Genomic DNA, 20,169 nt, shown 5'->3' with positions numbered 1-20,169 from the left:
GACTGCAGCAAAGATGTATAAGGACATCATATCTGTATATGTAAGAGTTAAATACATTTACACAATGAGAGGCCTTGTTACCTTATTTATTGAACCACCCTCGTATAAAGCTGCAATTTTATACTGATTTATAAGAATTTCTTTATTTCATCTCAAGTCTGTGCTAGCACTTCTCAAATCGACTCAAATCGCATGCAGTGAAAACCGTTTTTTCACAGCATTTACTATTAGTCGATTTGTTTTGTGATTTGCAAAAGAAATTCGATTTGAGTCGGCTTTGAAGAGTGATTTGCTGTTCGATTTGGCAAGTTCATGTCCAAATCGAACGGCAAATCACCCTTCAAATCACTCTTCAAATCCCTGACACAACGAATTGCTTCATGCTTTCAATTTCAGCATGAGCAGTTCATTGTCACACAGATACATGCAGACATCAGTGAGATGCCTGCATGTTTCTGGCTGGAAAAAGTGTCTAAATAGTTAAATTAAAAAAATAAAAATGAGGTCACCCCCTAAATCAGAACCAGCCCCGGACTTTGCCAACCCAGTTCTGGTTGACTAAGTACAGGGAAAAAATGAGGTAGGGTATCCCTGTACTTAGTACAACCAGCACAGGGCTATGGGAAGCAGAGCTGGTTCTGGATTTACAGGGAAAAATTTGCGTAGGGTTCCCCTGTAAGATCCAGAACCAGCCGTGGAACACTTTCTAATGGGGGACTGATGCCACAGCCAGGGGAGCCCTATCACCGGGCCCCCAGCTGCAGCATCAGCCCTGACCATTAGTCAGGCCAGGCCAGGGATCCCTAGGGAGTTGGAGACCCCTTCAAAAAAAGGGGTCTCCCTCTCCAGGGCACCCCTAGCCTGGGCTGATAGCCCGGGGCTATCCCTGCCACCCCTGGGCGGTGGGTGGTGGGTTGATTGTGACAGTGTGGTGTAAAAAGAGATATAAATAAACATTGTCTTTCCAGTAGAACTGCAGGTCCCAGCAAGACTCCCCTGCATGCTGGTACTTGGAGAACCACAAGTACCAGCATGCGGGGCATTAAGGGCCCACTGGGACTTGCAGTTCACCTGTAAAGAAATGTCCCAAGAAACACACACACCTTACAATGTATAACTTTAATACATACAAACATACACACACTAACACAATACTCACCTATCCTACTTCCAGTGGTCCCCTTCTCCAGTAGGCATCCATGGGTTAAAATAATAAAACGATAAAACCGGACCCTCGCATTAAGGAGTAATCAGTCTAACCAGAATGATTATTCCTTCCCGAATGAAGTGCACAGACGCGGCTTCATCCTTTGAAGCTCCGTGACTGTGCGTTCATTGGCTGAGAGAGGTCAGGCCCCGCCTCTCAGCCAATGAACGGCTCCTCCATTGTAGTCAATGGTGGGAGCCGCAGGGTTACTAAAGTTTATCCTGGGGCTCCTACCATTGACTTCAATGGAGGGAGCCGTTAATTTAGTAAATTTACCCCTTACTGTTCTAGTTTTGCAGGTTATGTTCCCCTGCTTTGCAGTGTTTCTTCAGTACTGAACAATTTATTCACTCATATCTTCACATTTTGGACTCTGAAATATGGTAACCCTGTGTTTGGAGCTTACAATCGAAATTTCCCTAACACACAGACACTTTTGTCACAAGTCAATTACCCTACAAATGTGTCCACATACATCTTACTTCCTTGCGCTTTAAACAGCCTTACTAGTCGCACCATGCCTTGGCATGACTTTGTAGCGCTGAGTGTCTTAGTGTGTGACTTTCCACCTTCAATCACCTCTTTTCGCAAAGAGATGTGATAAAAAGACGCACAATCAGCTTCTGCTGATTAAAATGATATGGGGCATGCCTATATTCTGTGTGCAACTGCGGGTGTGTGCTGCTGACACTGTAATGTACTGTAGCATTTCGCATGCCGATACATCCACAGTCCCACACAGGACATGCCACATATCATTGTAATCACCAGAAGCTGCTTGTGCATCCCATTCACATTGCTTTGTAAGTAAGACACATTTGAAGGTAAAATTCACTTGAAAAGACGCTCTGTTGGGTCCCATGGCGCTCACGCGTTCTGTTTAAAATCTGTACCTATGCAAACACGGCATGGAAATACAAACGACACATAACTAGGGCTCTGGTCAAAATCAATTTCTTGTCCCTTGTACTATGAGGCATCTATGTGAAACTTATGGGGGGGATGGAGAAACACAATGGAATGCATTCAACATGACGTGCTTAGTGTTATGTCATTGTGCATGCTCTGTTCACTGAAGTGCCAAAAGTCATGGGATAGATGCCTTGTATCGTGTAGGATGCCTTCTAGCCCTGTGAAGAACGTACAGCAACTTGACGTGGCATCAAATGGACCTCTCCACCACATCCCATAAATGCTCAATTGGGGTCTTTTGCTCCCATATCCCATAGAAGCTAAATATATCTGCACTGACCTGCTAGCCATGCATCTGATACCTCCTGCATTGAATTTGGAAACGATTTGAGCTAGTGTTGCTTGTCTGTTACCACAGACAATTCTGGGCAGATGCCACTGATCACAATCATTAAGCGCCCGTGGTCGCCCACTGTGCTGAAAATGAGGCATTTCCGGTACACACGTGACACCGTAGATCGAGGAATGTTAAATGTCCGCTCAACTTCGTAAATAGAATATCCCATCCACCGCACACCCACACTCATGCCCCATTCGAACCACCTTGCCATGAGCAGTCTAGCCAGTGTTCAAACTGACTCACAAGATGTCAGATTACAACTGATGCAGGTTTGGGCATTTCCAAGATGTCACAGTATGGTACCATTACCTTTACATACTGCTGTCCCATGACTTTTGGTGTCTTTGACAACGGTTTGCATTGGATGATAGGTGAACAGGGCCAATGAAACATCTGGCAGACCCTGTTGCTAGAGGAGGTGTAGCAAAGTATGGTGGTATGGCCATGCCCACTCTGAAAAATATCCACTATTAAAATTGTGGGTACCAGCAAGTGCCAAAGGAGAAGAGGGGCACCGTTCATCCACCTCCATGGCTGGATCGTGCTTCCGCTTGGCACTCCAGACATGCTTGGATATTCATTAACAACTCCACATGTGTGAAATGTTTTTTTCAAAAAGCTACAAAGGGGAAAAAGTAAAGAGGTTCCCCCTGTGTTTGGTAGTGCACTGAGCAAATTACATACTGTGATTTTATCACCTGCTTGAAGGTGGCACTTATCAGTTTCGGGTTTCAGCACATTCATATATTTGAGTTCAGCACACATACTGTACATCAACATATTTAATTTTGCACTTGGAACTTGAAATAAAGGTGGTCCCATTGACCACCTACTTTCTCAAGATACATATATCTAAATCACAGGTTCTCAAAATTGGTCCTCAGGACCCCCAACAGTGCATGTTTTCCATGTCTCCTCACAGAATCACAAGTGAAATAATTAGCTTCACCTGTGGATGTTTTAAAATGTATCAGAGAGTAATGACTACTCTCTGCACCTGTGCACCTGCCAGGAGACCTGGAAAATGTGAGCTGTTTGGGGTCCTGAGGACCGAGTTTGAGAACCTCTGATCTAAATCATTGGACAAAGGATGGAAAAGTTTAATTAGTGAACAGTCTAAATAGGAAAGTCATAGTGTTTTCACTTGTCTTTGTAACTTATGTACATCTGTTGCAACAATGTAATAGGCTCAGTGGGCACATAAAACTATTAATGCAAACAGGCAAAAGTATCAGAATTAGGTTCATCAATGTTCAAGATATTATTATTTGCAAAAAATGGGTTTAAAGATGCTATAAGAATCACATACTGTACATGTGCACTTCTCCACTCAGACATTGGGCCTGATTCACTAAGGATCGCTATTGCATACGCAGCTGTGAATTCACACAGAATGCAGCTGCGAAAGTATGCTAATGCCTGCCACAGCTCAGCCAGCATAGTTTCGCCCATTGTTGCTTTCTCACATCTGTAATACCTTGCACTCCTGCGTATACATCGGTAACATCGATGCACATCGGCCCGTCACACAACATTTACACCAGGTCTGACCAGCCGCAGTAACTGCAAGTCTCGTTGCACTCAGTGAGTGATGCAGATTGGTACAAATGACAAGATTGAGTTTCTGTTTCTCAGCACTACAAAAGCTCTGTTTTCTCTGTCTACGCTGTACTTCCATAGGTGTATTATGGACGGCAGGAGCAAACACTACATAGAGCAAAATTATGGGGCTTATGTATTAAGCAGTGAAAAGAGTGGAGAAGAGCATCATTGGAGAAGTTGTCCAAAGCAACCAATCAGCTTCTTGGTAGCATTTATCAAGTACATTTTATAAAATGATTAGTAGAAGCTAATTGGTTGCTATGGCCAACTTCCCCACTGGTCCACTCAGTGGCGTATCTATAATGGGGGAAAGTGTGTGCGGGGAACACAGGCCCCCGGGTCCAGGGGGGCCCCGCACCACACACACTGCACCCATATTATTTTAGACTTACCTGTCCGTGGTCCCACGTCGGGTGTCAGCGCTGCTCAGAACACTGGAAAATGGCCGCCGCGGCCATATTTCCGGTGTTCTGCACATGCGCAGTAGACTCTGGGCACTACGAGCACTACTAGCACTACTAAGGCTCCGGTGGCTGGCTAGCCATGTCAGTCGGCTGCCGGCCACCGGGGGGGGGGGAGAGGAGGGGGCCCCGCACGGGGAGTGCACACGGGCCCAATCCTCTCTTAAGACGCCCCTGGGTCCACTTCTCCACTCTTTTCACTAGTTGATACTGAACTAGTCAACTTCTCTTTTATCTCGTTTCACTTATTTTTCTAGAACCTGCTAAACATTGACAAGATTCACATGGTCATAAGCTTTCTCCCTGTTCTGTTCAATCAACTCTTCCAAGTTCTGACAAAAAATAATGATGATAATGTCATCACAGTGACTGCCAGGTAAGATCATTTCTAACTGCATCAATTTAAGGCATTTATTTTAGCATGTTAGTTAACATGTTTGCACATTCATGCAAAGTTTTTTGTAGCAGTGTAAGTGATTGGCATGCTTGTAATGCATTTGTAGCACGCCATGCATCTGACTATAAGGCATCTCCCTTAGCAATAAGAAATGCTTTTAAATGAGTCTGCAGATTGTGTTACTCTTATCTACCATAATGCTTGCACAACGCCTCCATTAAGAAAAAAAAAACCTTTATGGTATTTTATTCTGTACACGATGGTGTTCTAGGGAAAATGCTTCAGATTCGCTCAAAGTACATTTCTTGAAAATAAACCTGACCAAGCTGCTGGTATCCGCTTCAATAAACATTGGCTAGTGTTTCACAAATCACTCTCAGTCTACTACAAGCTTCTATGCACAATAGCAATCCATACGCGTCACCCAGCAATGTGTGTTTTGGTTTTCACTCATTCTGTTATATGTATAATCTAACATGGAAGACTTTTTCCTATTGACTGTTGCCACCCACACAATATGCCTGTTTATTGATATTGTAGGTAAGTGCAGTTCTTCGACCGGATATGTATGTAACTAATCAATAAACATATTAAAGTGCTGCTTGTTTATGTGAATTAACAATGTTGTTTTGCAAATATATCGGATTTCACAGACTATTCATGGGAAAAATAAATATTACTGTCTTGTAAAGGGGACATAACACATTACAGTTATTTGTGGGATGCATCTCATGTACAGTATACTTCACAGCATGCAAGTTACCACTAATAGAAAAAGGTCTTATAATAGAAGATTCAAATAATTTTGATTGGGCTTCCAAGTATTCCTTAGTAAGGATTGTCTCAAATGTAATTACCTGCCAGTCATTCCATGGTTGCTCCAAAGATACAATTAACATCTGGGTTGTTTTAAGGATAAAACCCTCAAAGACACTGACTGCTCGTTCTTACATCTCTTATCTTCATATATTTCTCTGCCAAATACCTATATGTATCACATCTGTTACGCCCCCTCCAAAATGTTTTCCTGCTGTATCCATACCTTGGTAATGTACGACCCGCTAGACTGTGTCTTAGCTTCATAACATTATTCTATTATAATACGATTTTATGCTGCACCTTATTGCCTTTCTAACACCATCCACCAACTCAAAGGCCAACAATATACATGGTTGGATCCCAGTACTTAACAGGATCCTGCGACTCATTTTTGAATTGATCGTCATATCGATGTCTCTCTACTGTAGGGTCCTTACAGACATTGTAGCTAAATGTTATGAAGAGCAGCTGGAGAACTATGTCCAGTCTTATGTAAAGGTAAGTAGAGTCCTTCTATATAATAGTACACACAGTGTACAGTATGTTTTCCCCTCGATGTAACATACATTATCAAAAAAACTGTAACTGTCCACATAGTAAGTCAGGCGCTACCAGGCACACTCGTAGACACTCACTTTCATTGTAATAAGTGTATTATGGTGCCTCTGTGTTAAACATACAATGTACATTTCTTCTTTTTATTTTAGTATGTTTTTAAAACAAAATCATATGCAGATCGGACGGTCCATGAAGAACTTGCCAAAGGGGTGACGAACCTTTTAAAATGTAACGAATTAAATACAATCAAACTTGTGCTAAGGGTAAGTCTTCTCATTGGGAATGTCATGTCTCTGTACTGTTTGTTTGGGATTTATCTAACATGTATAAACAGCACAGTCACACTTATCCCTATAGAAGCAGTTAATTAATAACACAAAGGGGCAGATTTAATAAGCTGTGAGGTTCCATCGGAACCCCGTGCACTGCCACAACACAGGATATTACAGCAGGAAATCCTCACCAGCTAATTGGATCTGCCCCAAATACCATGAAGTACTTCTAATCTCTTTATCCAGTAAAGTGTTTTTGTCAGGGTATAGTATGTATTTCATTAAAAAATGTTAAAAGTTCTTATAGTGCCCTCAAGTTGGAAGAAATTGAGAATAATTGGCTCCTCTGCATTGTCCTTCCTCTGTGCCTGTGATCAATATAATATTATTATGAAAACGTAGTATTTCATCTGTATACTTAGTATATGAAGGGAATAAGCTTTATGTCAGTGATAAACCAAGGACTTGATAGCTTCCTGAAAATACCACCAGACACAGATCATATCATAAAATATAGTTAAACAAATAGCGTTAAAATTACTGTTCACCTTGCAGAAGGCCAGTTGGGGCAGTAAACCGAGTAAATAGGATTGTCAGTGGTTTCATAGAATAATCCATATTCAACATGCTGGAAGCAGATTCTCTAAAATTAGAAACGTTTCTGCCAGAAATAACAACTGAATTGTATTTTTTGACAGCATTCACAGTTTTTCTTTGAGATAATTATCAAATCCATGGCTCAACATCTCCAGGATAAAGACATGATGCAGGTAAATTGGCTGTACACTGTGTGATCATTCCACGTGGGAGCGAGATCTGAAACGGTACAATTACTCTCTCTATATGCCACTCAGCAGCTTGCATTAAAGTGTAGCTGCAGAAAATATTTTGATACGTTTTTCAGGAGAGTGAAGTGTATTATCTTGCCTCTCTTCCATCAGAGGCGAGCCTGGTCACCTGTAGCTGCTTCTGTCTTACAGAAGGACCTTATATGACTTATGTGCATTCTAAACTCCAATTATGAGCCCTTTAATGATTATTTCATCTCAGGGGTAGAAGGGACCACTAACCACTAAGTTAGACTTATAAGGCGTGCACATTTCTCCAAAAGCAGACTTCTGAGAAAGGTCCTGAATATGTTACCTGTATTGCACACACAGAGCATCCATATCACATAGATCCATATCAGCCTACTGTCACCTTTTTAGTGTATGTCCAGTTGTTCTGGGAAGATAGAATCAGCCTTACGTGGACAATGTGCAGTAATAGCGACAACTTTAGGCCACGCAAAAGGAAAAGGAAGTTCTGAAAAATGCCATTTGAGATGCCTAGTTGAAGTTTTTTCTGATGGAGCATTGTTGGAAAAATCCTCTCTTGCTTCTACTGAACTTTGTTATTTTTTATCATTATTAGCTTTTTTTATAAGGCACAACGAGGGTTTCATTGTGATGTGCAGACGGTATAGAACAGCATATGCATAACTAACACAAACAAGTTCAAGCTTAAGTATATCCTTAATAGCTATACACTGTTTGCAAAATTGTTTACATAAATACAAAGGGAGGTTCCTGCTCACAAGAGCTTACATTTTAAATGAGACAAGAAGGAAAAAGCAGCAGGGTCTGGAGAGTTAGATGAAGGGGTGGTAGGTTTGGATGAAAAGATGAGTCTTAAGTGCACTATTAAATGCTGGAAGGGTGGAGGAAAGTCTTGTTGAGTGTGGGACGGCATTCCATAGGGCGAGAGTAACCTGGGCGATGTCCCGAATAAGGGAGTGGGAACACATGATTAGGGAAGAGGTGAGATAGCCGTCATTGGTAAAGCAAAGAGGAAGGGAGTGTGTGATTTTTATCTTTGTTTAAAAAGAAATAACCAATTGTGGAATTGTGTTAGTGAAATAAAGTATATTGATATATAGGAGAACAAATTAAAGACACGTCAAAATGATTTAAATATAAATAAAATCTTTATATAAAATACATAATATAACAACAATAATTAAGCACATATAGAAAAATAAACAAAAAAATTGCTGGATAAACCAAGTAGGTTAAATGTACCAGCCGAGACATGAATGTTTACTGGATAAACATCCTATAAATGTAAAAAGGTAAAAATTACAATGCAAATTTAAAAATATTTGGGTGGACTACTGGTACCAGGATACAATTTTAACCTATATAAAGCTCTTAGGGCCTGATTCATCTTGTCGATTTTTGCCTTCTGCGGATGCACCGCAGTACGCTCGTGCGAACCAGCCACTGCGTATGCGAACACAGCGGATAAGCAAAGACACATGGAAATCATTGACAGCAAGTGCCGTTTGGTAGGTCGAAGGAATGCAGGCGTGTCTGTGCATTTGTACGCCGTTACAGGGGCGTGCATAATTAATCCCCAGCGACGGCATATGCAGCCTGAGCTCTGCATGGCGACAGGAAGCTTTGCAGGTTGTGAGGCATGACAAGCTCAACCACAACTATGCGTATGGATCAGATGTTACTCTATGTTTTTGCTGACTTGCGGATGTATGTAATGGGAAGTGGGCAGTTTTATAAGCTGGAGGGCGTCTTGGTATAGTGCATCCATTTGCATATTTTCGCAGCAAGCGGGTGCGTGTGATTGCAGACTTGCGATCCGGGCTGAATCAGGCCCTTAGTGCACTAGAATATATATTAAAAGTTCTAAATAAAAATTTGAGGAACTTGAAGTCCTGGTAATTGAATGATATGAGCAGTGTTCATGGATTTATCACATGTGAGAGATCCACTTTTCCAGTATAATACGACTATCAGGTCTGTATCTATAATGGGTGCAGGGTGTGCACCGCGGTGGCCATTTTCCTGTCGGTTGCGCATGCGGCCATTTTCCCGGTGACCTGTGTATATGCTATAGACTCTGGGCACACTCTAGTGCCCAGAGTCTATAACTCAGGCGCTGGCCGCGCACAGCTCAGTGCGCTGCCGGGCGGAGAGGAGGGGGGCCATGTCGGAGACTGCACACGGGCCCCCTCCTCTCTAGAAACACCCCTGATGACTATATTCATTGGGGTCCCATGGTGCATCCGGTAAACTGTGACCAATGTGCTACATTTAATGTAGTTACTGACTGTGCCAATCTCAGTGTTGTGTACAACCTGGGGCGCCAAGAGGGGGGGGCGGGTACTAATTACTCGGGCCCAGGCTTGCTGGAGGGTCCCTGGCGGGGGCCTGGGTCCAACACCACCCCTCTTCCCTCTTTCTTGTCAGCAGTCCAGCACATGCTGCTAGTCCATAGTAGTTTTACAAAAAATAATGGTGACCCAAAATAACTTATACAGGAACCCATTTGTGGTTTCAGACTAATGGCTTAAGGGCTGCTAATTTACATTAAAAAAAACTACATTTGCACATTCACATTTTATCATTTACAACAGTTTTCTTCACCCATTGTAGAAAAGTGATAGTGGAGTATTATAGACAATGACTGATGGTAATGACAGTGACTACACTTCTAAATCGATTCACTAAATATAAGTGGAGCAAATGTTAGTTGCTTGCTGCTTGTCTGTTCCACCTGTCAGCCCGAATGGTTATATAAAACAGACTAAAAAGACATCTAAATAGAGCCAGATGGAGCAGACAACAGAGGCTTAAGTTGGGCCACACAGCACTCATCATGTTGTATATTCATTTATATTTGTGGCAAACATCCTCAGATTCAATTCAACTATTGTGTGTACATGTGTCACTGACAGCTGGACAGAGGAAAGAATGTGTATAAATATTGTACAGGTGGACGTCACATTTAGGGACTGATGCAAAGTGACCACCCTGCACATGCCTGAGAAACCAGGCTACCCACATACTGCACATGGCATGGGACTGACACTTACACCTGTTGTGCCTAGAGAGGTGGGACGGTGGAGCAAAGGGGCGGATTAGCGTAGGCCGAGTTTAGTGAGGGTATATTTGTGTGACTGCAAACAGATTCAGACCAGCACAGATATTCAAACAGTATTATTTGTGGGCGCTCGAGGACAAGTGCAAATAAATGATGTTGGTGATAATGGATGCCAGTATTAGTGACCCGCTTGTGCGGGGGGATGGGCGCTGGGGGTGACAGCCAAACCGGGAGACTAGCCCTCTCCTGCATGGGGCCGGAAGCGCCACTCGTTATTCGGGATCCTTCTGGCCATTGCGGGAGAGTTGGCAAGTATATAAAAGTATGTGACATATCTTGAATGTAATTAGATGAGTGCATATAGTACTGATGCAGACCGGCGTGCAGCTTACAATAGTTGCCCCTTTGCATATGCACACAATATACTGTATACTTCACTAATTAACTCCACCATACTCTGGAAGCAGTTTGCCATGTTAGGAGGAATGTTCTTCTGTTCACAGAGCAGAGTCAGAGTTACTGACAGCTTGGCAGACTTGATTTGTAGAAATTGTTCAAATTGCTGGATTCATGCACTAGTATTGTCAGCTGCCACCTGGGCATCACGCACCTTATATAGCAGTGGTAAATTTTCCATCCCTGACCCGATAATATGTCACCAAAATGTCTGCATACAGTATTCCTATTATTCTTATTATTTTCAGAGCCTTTACATAAAGAGAGATGTGCCCTCACACTCCTATCCTTTTTGTGCCATATGGAGTAATACGCCTGGTGCGGTTCCTGTGCTGTGCCCTTTTTCTTCAATTTTGCTACTTTTCCTTAATTTTGCGTCTTAGTTCTCATATCGGGCCTGCTATAGAGGTGCACGCTGTCGCAGCCACTACTGCGTCTATTGCTGCAGCGCGACTACGTCTTTATGCTAATGCCGTGGCTGATGGTATTCGTACAGAGATGCCCACCGGCTGTGGCGCTAATCTGCCACTGGCCATATTAAGTCACCCCATTAGTTACACATCGGTAACACCATCAGAGATTGCACCAGCCCTATGGAGGTGCAGAATCTCCATCTGAACATGGCTGTCTGTGTCAGTCCAACTGCGTCTTAGGATGCATTCAGTGACTGCAACATGCCCAGGTCTAGCCCCACACCCCTGTTACCTCCCAGAAATATGCATTGAAATTCGTTCTGCAGCTCCTTGCTGTAACCATAAGGAAGCATGCGTAGTGCGATTCGGACACATATGCAATGTGATTCTGACGCATACGCAGACTGAAAACATCGGCCGCTAGCGCGCAGCATCGACATTACGCGCACCTCTGCAACAGGCCCATAGCTACTAGCAGCGGTGGCTTCAGAGGTTGGGCTGGAGCTCAGTTTAAGATTCAAATAGGGGAGTCACACCAACTGCCATTTCACACACTGCCAAACATAGATGGCTGGGACTCACTGGCAGTTGAAGTGGCTCCCCTATTTGAATTTTGGACTGTGCTGCTGTCCCACCCCTGGAGCTGCCACTGGTTATTAGGTACTTAGTATTATTTTTTTTTGTAGCAAAGGAATTAGGGTACTTGTGTACTTTACGGACTCATTGCAGAGAGAACCCAATGAATGTTTAAATGGTACATGTGTACTTTACGTAGGGATGTAGTCAGGAAGCCAACGGTCTAAATGCCGACCGCTGGCTTCCCGACTGTCTAATCCCGGCAAGGTACTAATGACAGGCATCAAAATCCAGACGCCTGTCATTAGACCTACGCCGGGAGCCTAACGCCCGGCAAACCGAACGAAGGTTAGCTGGGCGTGAACAGCCGCGCGGGGGGGTTAGGTTTAGGCTAAGGGAAGGGGGGTTTAGGGTTAGGCACCCCCGGGGGGAGGTTAGGGTTAAGCACTCCTCCGGTTTAGGCTGCAGGGAAGGGGGGGTTAGGTTTAGGCACTTAGAGGGGGGGGTTAGGGTTAGGCACTTGGGGGGGATGTTAGGGTTAGGTACCCCTGAAGGAGGGTTAGGGTAGGGAATTAGGTTAGCGATACTCACCTAATTAGCAATCGGGATCTTCACCTCTGCCAGGCTTCCGCTGTCAGGATTTGAACTGCCGGCCATGCGTAATACCTACTACACCCCTTTATGCACACCGAAGTACCGAACCTTGTTCCTACCTAAAGAAGAAAGTTGTCCCCTCGCGGGCTCAGTGGCTCGCTACTCTCGCCACAAGGTTATATTGCCCCTCTGTGCCCACTTGGATGGTAGGGAATGACGCTGGACACTGGGAATGACGCTGGACACTAGGTGATTACATCAGGGTCCTCTTCATGAAGGGGATTTAGACATTACCATGATTGATAATAATAATGAGTGTAGGACACTTGGGTTCTCTCTGCAATGAGTCCATAAAGTACACAAGTACCGGAATTAGTATAAATTCTCAGATAAAGTAAAAGATGCATGGCGCCGGTCACTTGTATCAGACCTATCTATCCTTTTTGCATACTTTCTTCTCAATTTTGCTACTTTTTTGCATCTTAGTTCACATGTAGTGTACTTATTACCTAGGATAAGTCATTTGTAGCAAAGAAATAGATGTAATATCACGGTTTAGGTATAACAATGCATGACGCGGGTCACTTTTATAGGACCTTTTGCCTTTTTACCCTAGATTGTATACTTATTCCTCAGCTTTACTCTTTTTTTCCTCGCAAAGTCTGGGGAGCGCTAAACAGGACTATTTGGTGCGATTTGGGGATATGTGCCTGTGGACACCACTATATATGGAGTAATACATCAATCTGGATAATACATGTGGCAATCCTATAGCATGCACCTAGACTTATAGGAATAGGGTATATTGGAGGCAATCCTATAGCATGCACCTAGACTTATAGGAATACTGTATATTGGCAACACCCAACAATGATTGTGTCACAATGAATGAGCGTTAACTCATATATAATTTTGGTACAGCCCACTGCTGTCATTAATAGGGGAGTTATAAATCATGTATAATGAGAATGTTTAACAGTAGAGAATATTCCTGTGCTGGTTGGGAGACACAACAGCTACTGAATTTGTCAATAAAAGTAAATCTATCCATTTACATTAATATGCGCAGTGTGTAGTTATGGAACTTTACAGGGTTGCTCACAAAAATGGAAACACTGTTATAACTCCTCTTAAAAGCATTCGTATTATAGCCTGTCCTCCTGTAACTGACATGTAGCTGCTGTTAGAGGCACTTTTACTTGTGCTTGCATTTTAGGTTTGTATATTTTGTGTATTTACAATGGCTGAGTGAGCAGCAATTTATCACTGATTGAAACTTTCCTCTATTTTTAAGGTTCATCGCACTAAGAGGTTCTCTCAAACATTTCATGGTGAATTGGAATCACTTGTGATGAGCTTCTCAGATCATATAATTTGGAAATACAAAGACGCTTTGGAAGAGACTAAGAGGGCCAACCTGAGTGTTGCCTGGTTCCTGAAGGTGACTAATGCTCATTTACAGTTACAGTTGCTATAGGTAGCTTTGGGTCCAGATCACTAAATATTCTAACACTGAAAATCTTTTACCTGGAATGGTTATTTTGCAGTGATTCGGAGTTCGGAACAACTCGGTTTAATCCAACATTTATATTATGCCCGCGTATTCTTTAGTGCCATACTGTATATGCATATCTCTGATTTGTATTTGAAAATAATTGTCCATAATAACTGCACTACCTGCACAATGATAAAGGGGCCCATTTATCACAATCTGCATATTTATTTTGGGTAAACTTTTTTGGGTAACATTTGTAATAGAGTAGTCCATAGGCTACTGTGGGTTAACGCCTTCTTCAGATAGGATTAGCGGCTGGGGCCAAGCTCTCATTCAGGAGCTTGGTGAATGCAACAGTTTAGCTGCCCCTATAGAAAACTATAGGGGCAGTTTCTGCGATCGGAGATGGAGGGACTGTGACAGATATCGCCTGCGATCCCTTCTTGGTACATCCTGGGGATGCTTAGGGGCAGATGTACTAAGCTCTGGAAAGTGATAACGTAGACAGTGATAAAGTGCCCACCAATCAGCTCTTAACTGTTAGTATACAGGCTGTGTTTGAAAAATGACAGTTAGGAGCTGATTGGTTCATACTTTATCACTCTGCAATGTATCACTTTTCAGAGCTTAGTACATAGAGCCTTTAGATTTTTGGGGATACCTCTGGTTTCTCATATTTTAACTTTAATAAATACAATATGACCCAAAGTGTCATTATGGGGAATACGTAATAGGTTGCGAGTTGCAGGCAGCCGTAAGCCAGTTTTTCCTTTTACAAAACTGTTGCAATGGGGCATATACAATTGGGCGTGAGGTTTAGCAAGGAAAAAATCTTGCGCCCCTCGCGCCCAATGTAGGAATACCGCGTGAATGCGTGCTCCCGACACCCGCGGTATTGAAATAAAAAAATAGTGGTCGCGGGATTTTCAGCTCTGAAAACCTTGCGCCACGTCAAAAAAAAAAAATATTCACTTACCTGCCTGGGTGTCTCTGGTGGTCTCCGCAACTCCCAGTGGCCTCCCCTCTATCTTCTTACTAGAGAGGGGGCTGCTGGGAGTCCCGGGGGATCTTTGGAGGCTCCAGAGGCTGGAGGAAGGGGCAAGGGCTGCTGGGAGATGTAGTTCTCCCAGCTCCCATTCCGGGGTCCACACGGACACTTGGGGGGCACATTGGCAGTGGGGGGGTCACACACACACTTACACACACTCATAAACACACACACTCACTCATACACATTTACACCACACACACTGACAATACCTGCTGCAGAAGAGCCGGCTCGCGACGCTGGTTGAAGAAGACATCGCTTCGGAAGGTGAGTAATTATGGACTAAGGCCCTCATCCAGAGCCGTTCGCTATTTGCGGTCGTTCGTTCAAAAACAAGGGGTGGCTATTCAAATGATCCGTTCGCAAATTGCAGTCTGTTCACACCTCTAAGTCTGAACGAGCGAGCAAAACATACGCTCGTTTATTTGATAAAAACGCCCCCTGGCCGCTCGCACCATACGTCATGTCCGCTATTTATTTGATTAATCGAGTACATCGTACAGCGTATGAACTGCTCGCTATTCTTGTGGTTGGTTTTTTCAACCGCTATTTTGCGAGCAGTTCTGAGTTTAAAAAAACCAAGTGACGTGGTCAATGACGCTGCTGGATTAATTATGCACACCCTTAAAACGCCCGTTTTGACCTTTAAGCACGCCTGCGTTCGAATTCCACTCCCCCCTTTTCAAGCACCTTCCCCTGTTACCACCCACATACGCCTCATTCTGTCACTCAAAATAGCAGGCACTCGCTATATAGCGTACAAACGATTTTCGGCCGCACTGACTGGTTAGCGCATGCGTACTAAAAACCGTACGCATGCGCAGATGTGCAAACATCGCTCGGAACGAGCGTACTGCCGCTAACGAGCGGCTCTGAATGAGGGCCTAAGTAAGCTAATTGGAAACTTCCAACAGCTTAATTAGTTCTAAGGGGGGTGCTGCCGGGGTCCCAGAGCAAGTCCCACTGATTTTTCCTAAAATTAATGTTTTTAAGAAAAATCACGCTTGCTTTGGAGGTGCGTGAAAAAAAAACTCCCAGCATGCACAAAAAAACCCACGAACCTAAGTGAATAGTAAAAAACCCGCACCTGCAGGAAAACCTTGCAGGTGCGGGTTTTTTGCTATTCTCGCACCCAATTGAATATGCCCCCCCAAATATACTTTAGCAGCTATTGTAAATCATTGACATCTCGCAGCTGCCAGTAACATAGGCTATTACATATTCTCCTCTCTATGTTGCTCTTATAAGATCCATTTTTATTATAAGATTTTTACCCTTAAATATGTTGATTCTCTGCAGCCAATTCAGTAAGGGTAATTTAAGAAATGGATCATTGGAGCTCTGATGGTGCTTTGTGAAATTATTGGCTACTTTTGCACAAATGTACCCATTGATACTGGAAGTGATTGGAGCAGTGTTAATGTGGCAGTGTGTCGGGTGCTCTTTAGAAGTTTGTATGTATTGATGGAAGATGATAAGCACTTGTGCGACTGAAATTACAACCACAACTAAATGAGATTTTAAATTACAGGGCATAATATGTAAATGGCAGAGCCGTAACTAGACTTTTTGGTGCCCTGTGCCAGAGAAAGCATTGGTGCCCCCCCCATTTTTTAAATAGGGACATAAGATGCAGTGCACCTGAAAAAGGGCCATGGCCTCATGGGGAAGGGCCAGGGAAGAGATAGGAGAGGCCAGGAGATGCTGGGGATGAAATAAGAGGAAGCTACAAGTAAGAATGATAAAAAACAGGAAAATTGACAGGCCCAAACAGCGCCCCCTGCCCTGCTGTGCCCTGTGACATGGCACAGGTCTTACCACCCTAGTTAGTTACGGCCCTGGTAAATGGTGTTAAGGCACGTAGAGAACACATTTAAGGAGACATCATTTTCCTAGTTATCAGGTGGCCACAGAGACTGTGTTTTGTACTCAGGATGTCCCAGTAACCGGGAGCTATGATACAATCAATTCTATAGCTTCAAGGATAAAGGTGGGATTTATATACCACACCACCAGAGTGACCTTGAGTGACTATCATGTAAAGGGATTGTCTTTCATTTTAGACATTGCTAGGCCGCTCTCCAATTTCACCCACTTCAAATACACAGACAATGAGCAGAGCATTGTGTGGTGGGACATACCCGCTGACTATCCGTGCGGTCAGGACAGTAACCCACAATGGAGACTGCCACACCAGAATGATGACAGACTGTGCTGCTGTCTCCTATGCATTCTTACATCTTTGCATATCCTGTTGCTGCTGGTGTCTCAAACTCAGTTGCTGCTTGCCTGGATTCTGGATTGTTGGAATTGTGTTTAGATAGTATAGGTAGTAGGTACATGAAATACAGTATAGAAAGTGTAAAAATGACTTAACACTCAACACCTCCCTCCCCAACATTAAATTAATATCATTCACATTAAACAAATATATTTATTTACCTCCAAACAGCACTAACATTTAAATAATATAATGAATAAATAGTATTCACGTGTAATAAATATACACATTTTCCCCTTCAAACAGCCTGACAGCACACATTTAAGAAACGACCCTTTCTGTGCGCACACGTTTAGCTGCTTTTGCCTTCCCAGCTGACTGGTCAGCCTGTAGGTCACAGTTACACGTTGCCCCTAGACGTCACAGTACCTACACAGGGGTTAATCACAATAGTGGGTGAAAAATGTATATTGCATATTCAGCCAATACCATGTGGTAGTCATTTCTGTCTGCTGTGGCAGGCATGCTTTTTTTAGGGAACAATCAAATATTTCTGCTTTTCCAGACTCTATAATAGACAAATTCTATAAGAATTGTATGTAAAAGTCCTTGGGCTGTGCTGTAGAAATATGGGGCACAGGAATTTCCTAGCAATGTCCTTATATATTTGAAAAATGTTTGAGTGAAATGAAATAAGAATTAATATAATTATAAGACTACACGAGATAGCATTGGATGGTATGAGGATTTGAAGTAATTTTATTTGGGGAGAAGATCTGAGGCCTCCCTTGTCACTTAGCCATAGAACTGTTCAGTCACTGGACATTCCACACCTTAGATACAGTATGTCCGTTTTATTAACTACAATATATTTTTTGTCTGAAACAAGTTGAAGTAAGGAACCTTTAGATGTGCACACTTTTTATTCTGACTTAGCATACAATCTTTGTTTTATAGCGTTGTTTTACATTCATGGATCGTGGCTTCGTATTCAAGATGATCAGTGGCTGTATCAGTATGTTTAGCCCGGGAGACCACAAGGTAAGAATAGAGACTATTGAGTGTCCCTCAGCACTCATCTACCAGTATCATCATGTGGATTGAGTTGTTACACTGGTGGGTTTTAAAGCAGGCTTTGGTGCTGCTGATTCAATTACCCACTAGCTGCCGCTGGAACAGCTTCTGCTGGCTCTGCTGATGTGTCTCCCAGCACATTTCTGATTGCAGCCTATGGAGGTGTGTGCAGAAATCAGAAACCGTAATTGTGCTTTTGTACCCACCTAAATTATTCTGCCCAAAAGTATATGGGTAAATTAGCGGATGGCGCGTATTGTTACATTGGGATCAAGTTTTCAGTCAGCTATCAGTTATACAGTAGGTCTATTTCTGCTTCTTTCCTCAACATAAATCAGAGAACCATCTTCTTAAGTTACAGAAAATAGGATCATTGGCCCTCATTCAGACCCACTCGCAAGCGGGCGCACGTACGTTAGGAGTACGTACAAAAATATTTAAATTCAATGGCTCGCTCGTATTTTCGTTCGCATCTAAAATTCCTCCCTAAACTCTGACGACCCCTCCTCTAACTAACGAGCGTATGAAATAGCGAGCGTACATCCCCGAAATGGCTTGAAAGGAACGCACGCACAAGTATAAACAGGAAGTGGCCTTGTCAGATGTCGATTACCTGCTCCTTTATTCTGCCTACCTCCCTCAATCGTATCATGCCAATCAATGTATCAATTAGCTTAATTGTTTGTTTGTTTTCAACACAATGCAAGAAACTTTACTCTTGTCCGTGTTTGTGTTTACCCGCAGAATACGTACGGATGAAACATTCGCTTTTATTGTTCAAAAAACATGTGAACCACAATTAAACAATTGTTCTATTGCTGTGGATCCCCGCATATTTCCCTGGGTTCATTTCTTTATTTAAATTTGCTTACGCATGTCACTGCATCAAGCCTATCATAACTCTCCAGAGATTTCTGGCCCTGTCGAACACATGACTCATACACTAACCAATAAAATTGCTCCTGTTAATTTCCAAAATACATTAGCCAATCAGAAAATTTTTACACACTTTATCAAAAATGATTTTTAAGAAAAACACCATTGCCATCATGAGAGCCTCCGCATTCACCAGGCGCGAGCTGCTGGTGCTTACGGAGGTCATGGATCGCCGGATCACCAGCCAACCTCAACCCATGACCAACCGGCAGAAGCGCTCCGCGTATGCGGAGGCACGGTCCCGCCTGCGGTCCTTCGGCTCACGCCGCAACATCGGGCAGCTGGAGCGCAGGTGGTCCGACCTGCAACGGCGAACGCCCCGCTTGCTGGCATGCTTTCGCATGCAGATCCTGGAAAGTAAGTGTTATGTATTGTGGTTTTAATGTTTGTGTTTGTGGGGCAAACTGCGTGTGCATGTTTTCCTGTCTGTCCTATTTATTATTTGTACTCATATCTGTGTGTGCATGTTTTCCTGTCTGTCCTATTTATTATTTGTACTCATATCTGCGTGTGCATGTTTTCCTGTCTGTCCTATTTATTATTTGTACTCATATCTGCGTGTGCATGTTTTCCTGTCTGTCCTATTTATTATTTGTACTCATATCTGCGTGTGCATGTTTTCCTGTCTGTCCTATTTATTATTTGTACTCATATCTGCATGTGCATGTTTTCCTGTCTGTCCTATTTATTATTTGTACTCATATCTGCGTGTGCATGTTTTCCCTCTATTTCTGATTTATTCATTCTACTCCTATTTGGCTTATTTTTTGGGTTGTTTTTTTTTTTTAGTTTTGGTGCCCGGATTTGTCCATAAACTAACCGCAATTTCTTTGACATATTTTAGGGGGA

The 20,169-nt window shown here is 43.0% G+C and overlaps 1 protein-coding gene across 1 annotated transcript in view; it reads left to right on the top strand.

Annotated features, from left to right (window-relative positions):
* Window positions 1-20,169, top strand: part of DOCK10 (dedicator of cytokinesis 10) — a 308,992-nt gene that overhangs the window by 198,977 nt on the left and 89,846 nt on the right. Inside the window, exons 24-29 of the mRNA XM_088446281.1 lie at window positions 4,840-4,958; window positions 6,227-6,296; window positions 6,506-6,619; window positions 7,327-7,398; window positions 13,841-13,987; window positions 18,268-18,351. Of these exons, the coding sequence (XP_088302407.1) occupies window positions 4,840-4,958; window positions 6,227-6,296; window positions 6,506-6,619; window positions 7,327-7,398; window positions 13,841-13,987; window positions 18,268-18,351 (606 nt within the window). The remainder of the gene's footprint in view (window positions 1-4,839; window positions 4,959-6,226; window positions 6,297-6,505; window positions 6,620-7,326; window positions 7,399-13,840; window positions 13,988-18,267; window positions 18,352-20,169) is intronic.

The sequence above is a fragment of the Taudactylus pleione genome, unplaced genomic scaffold, assembly GCF_031769625.1.
Source record: "Taudactylus pleione unplaced genomic scaffold, aTauple2 ptg000395l, whole genome shotgun sequence".
Lineage (NCBI taxonomy): Eukaryota > Metazoa > Chordata > Amphibia > Anura > Myobatrachidae > Taudactylus > Taudactylus pleione.
Note: the sequence above shows the minus strand (reverse complement) of the source record. Positions and strands in the feature narration are given on the sequence as shown.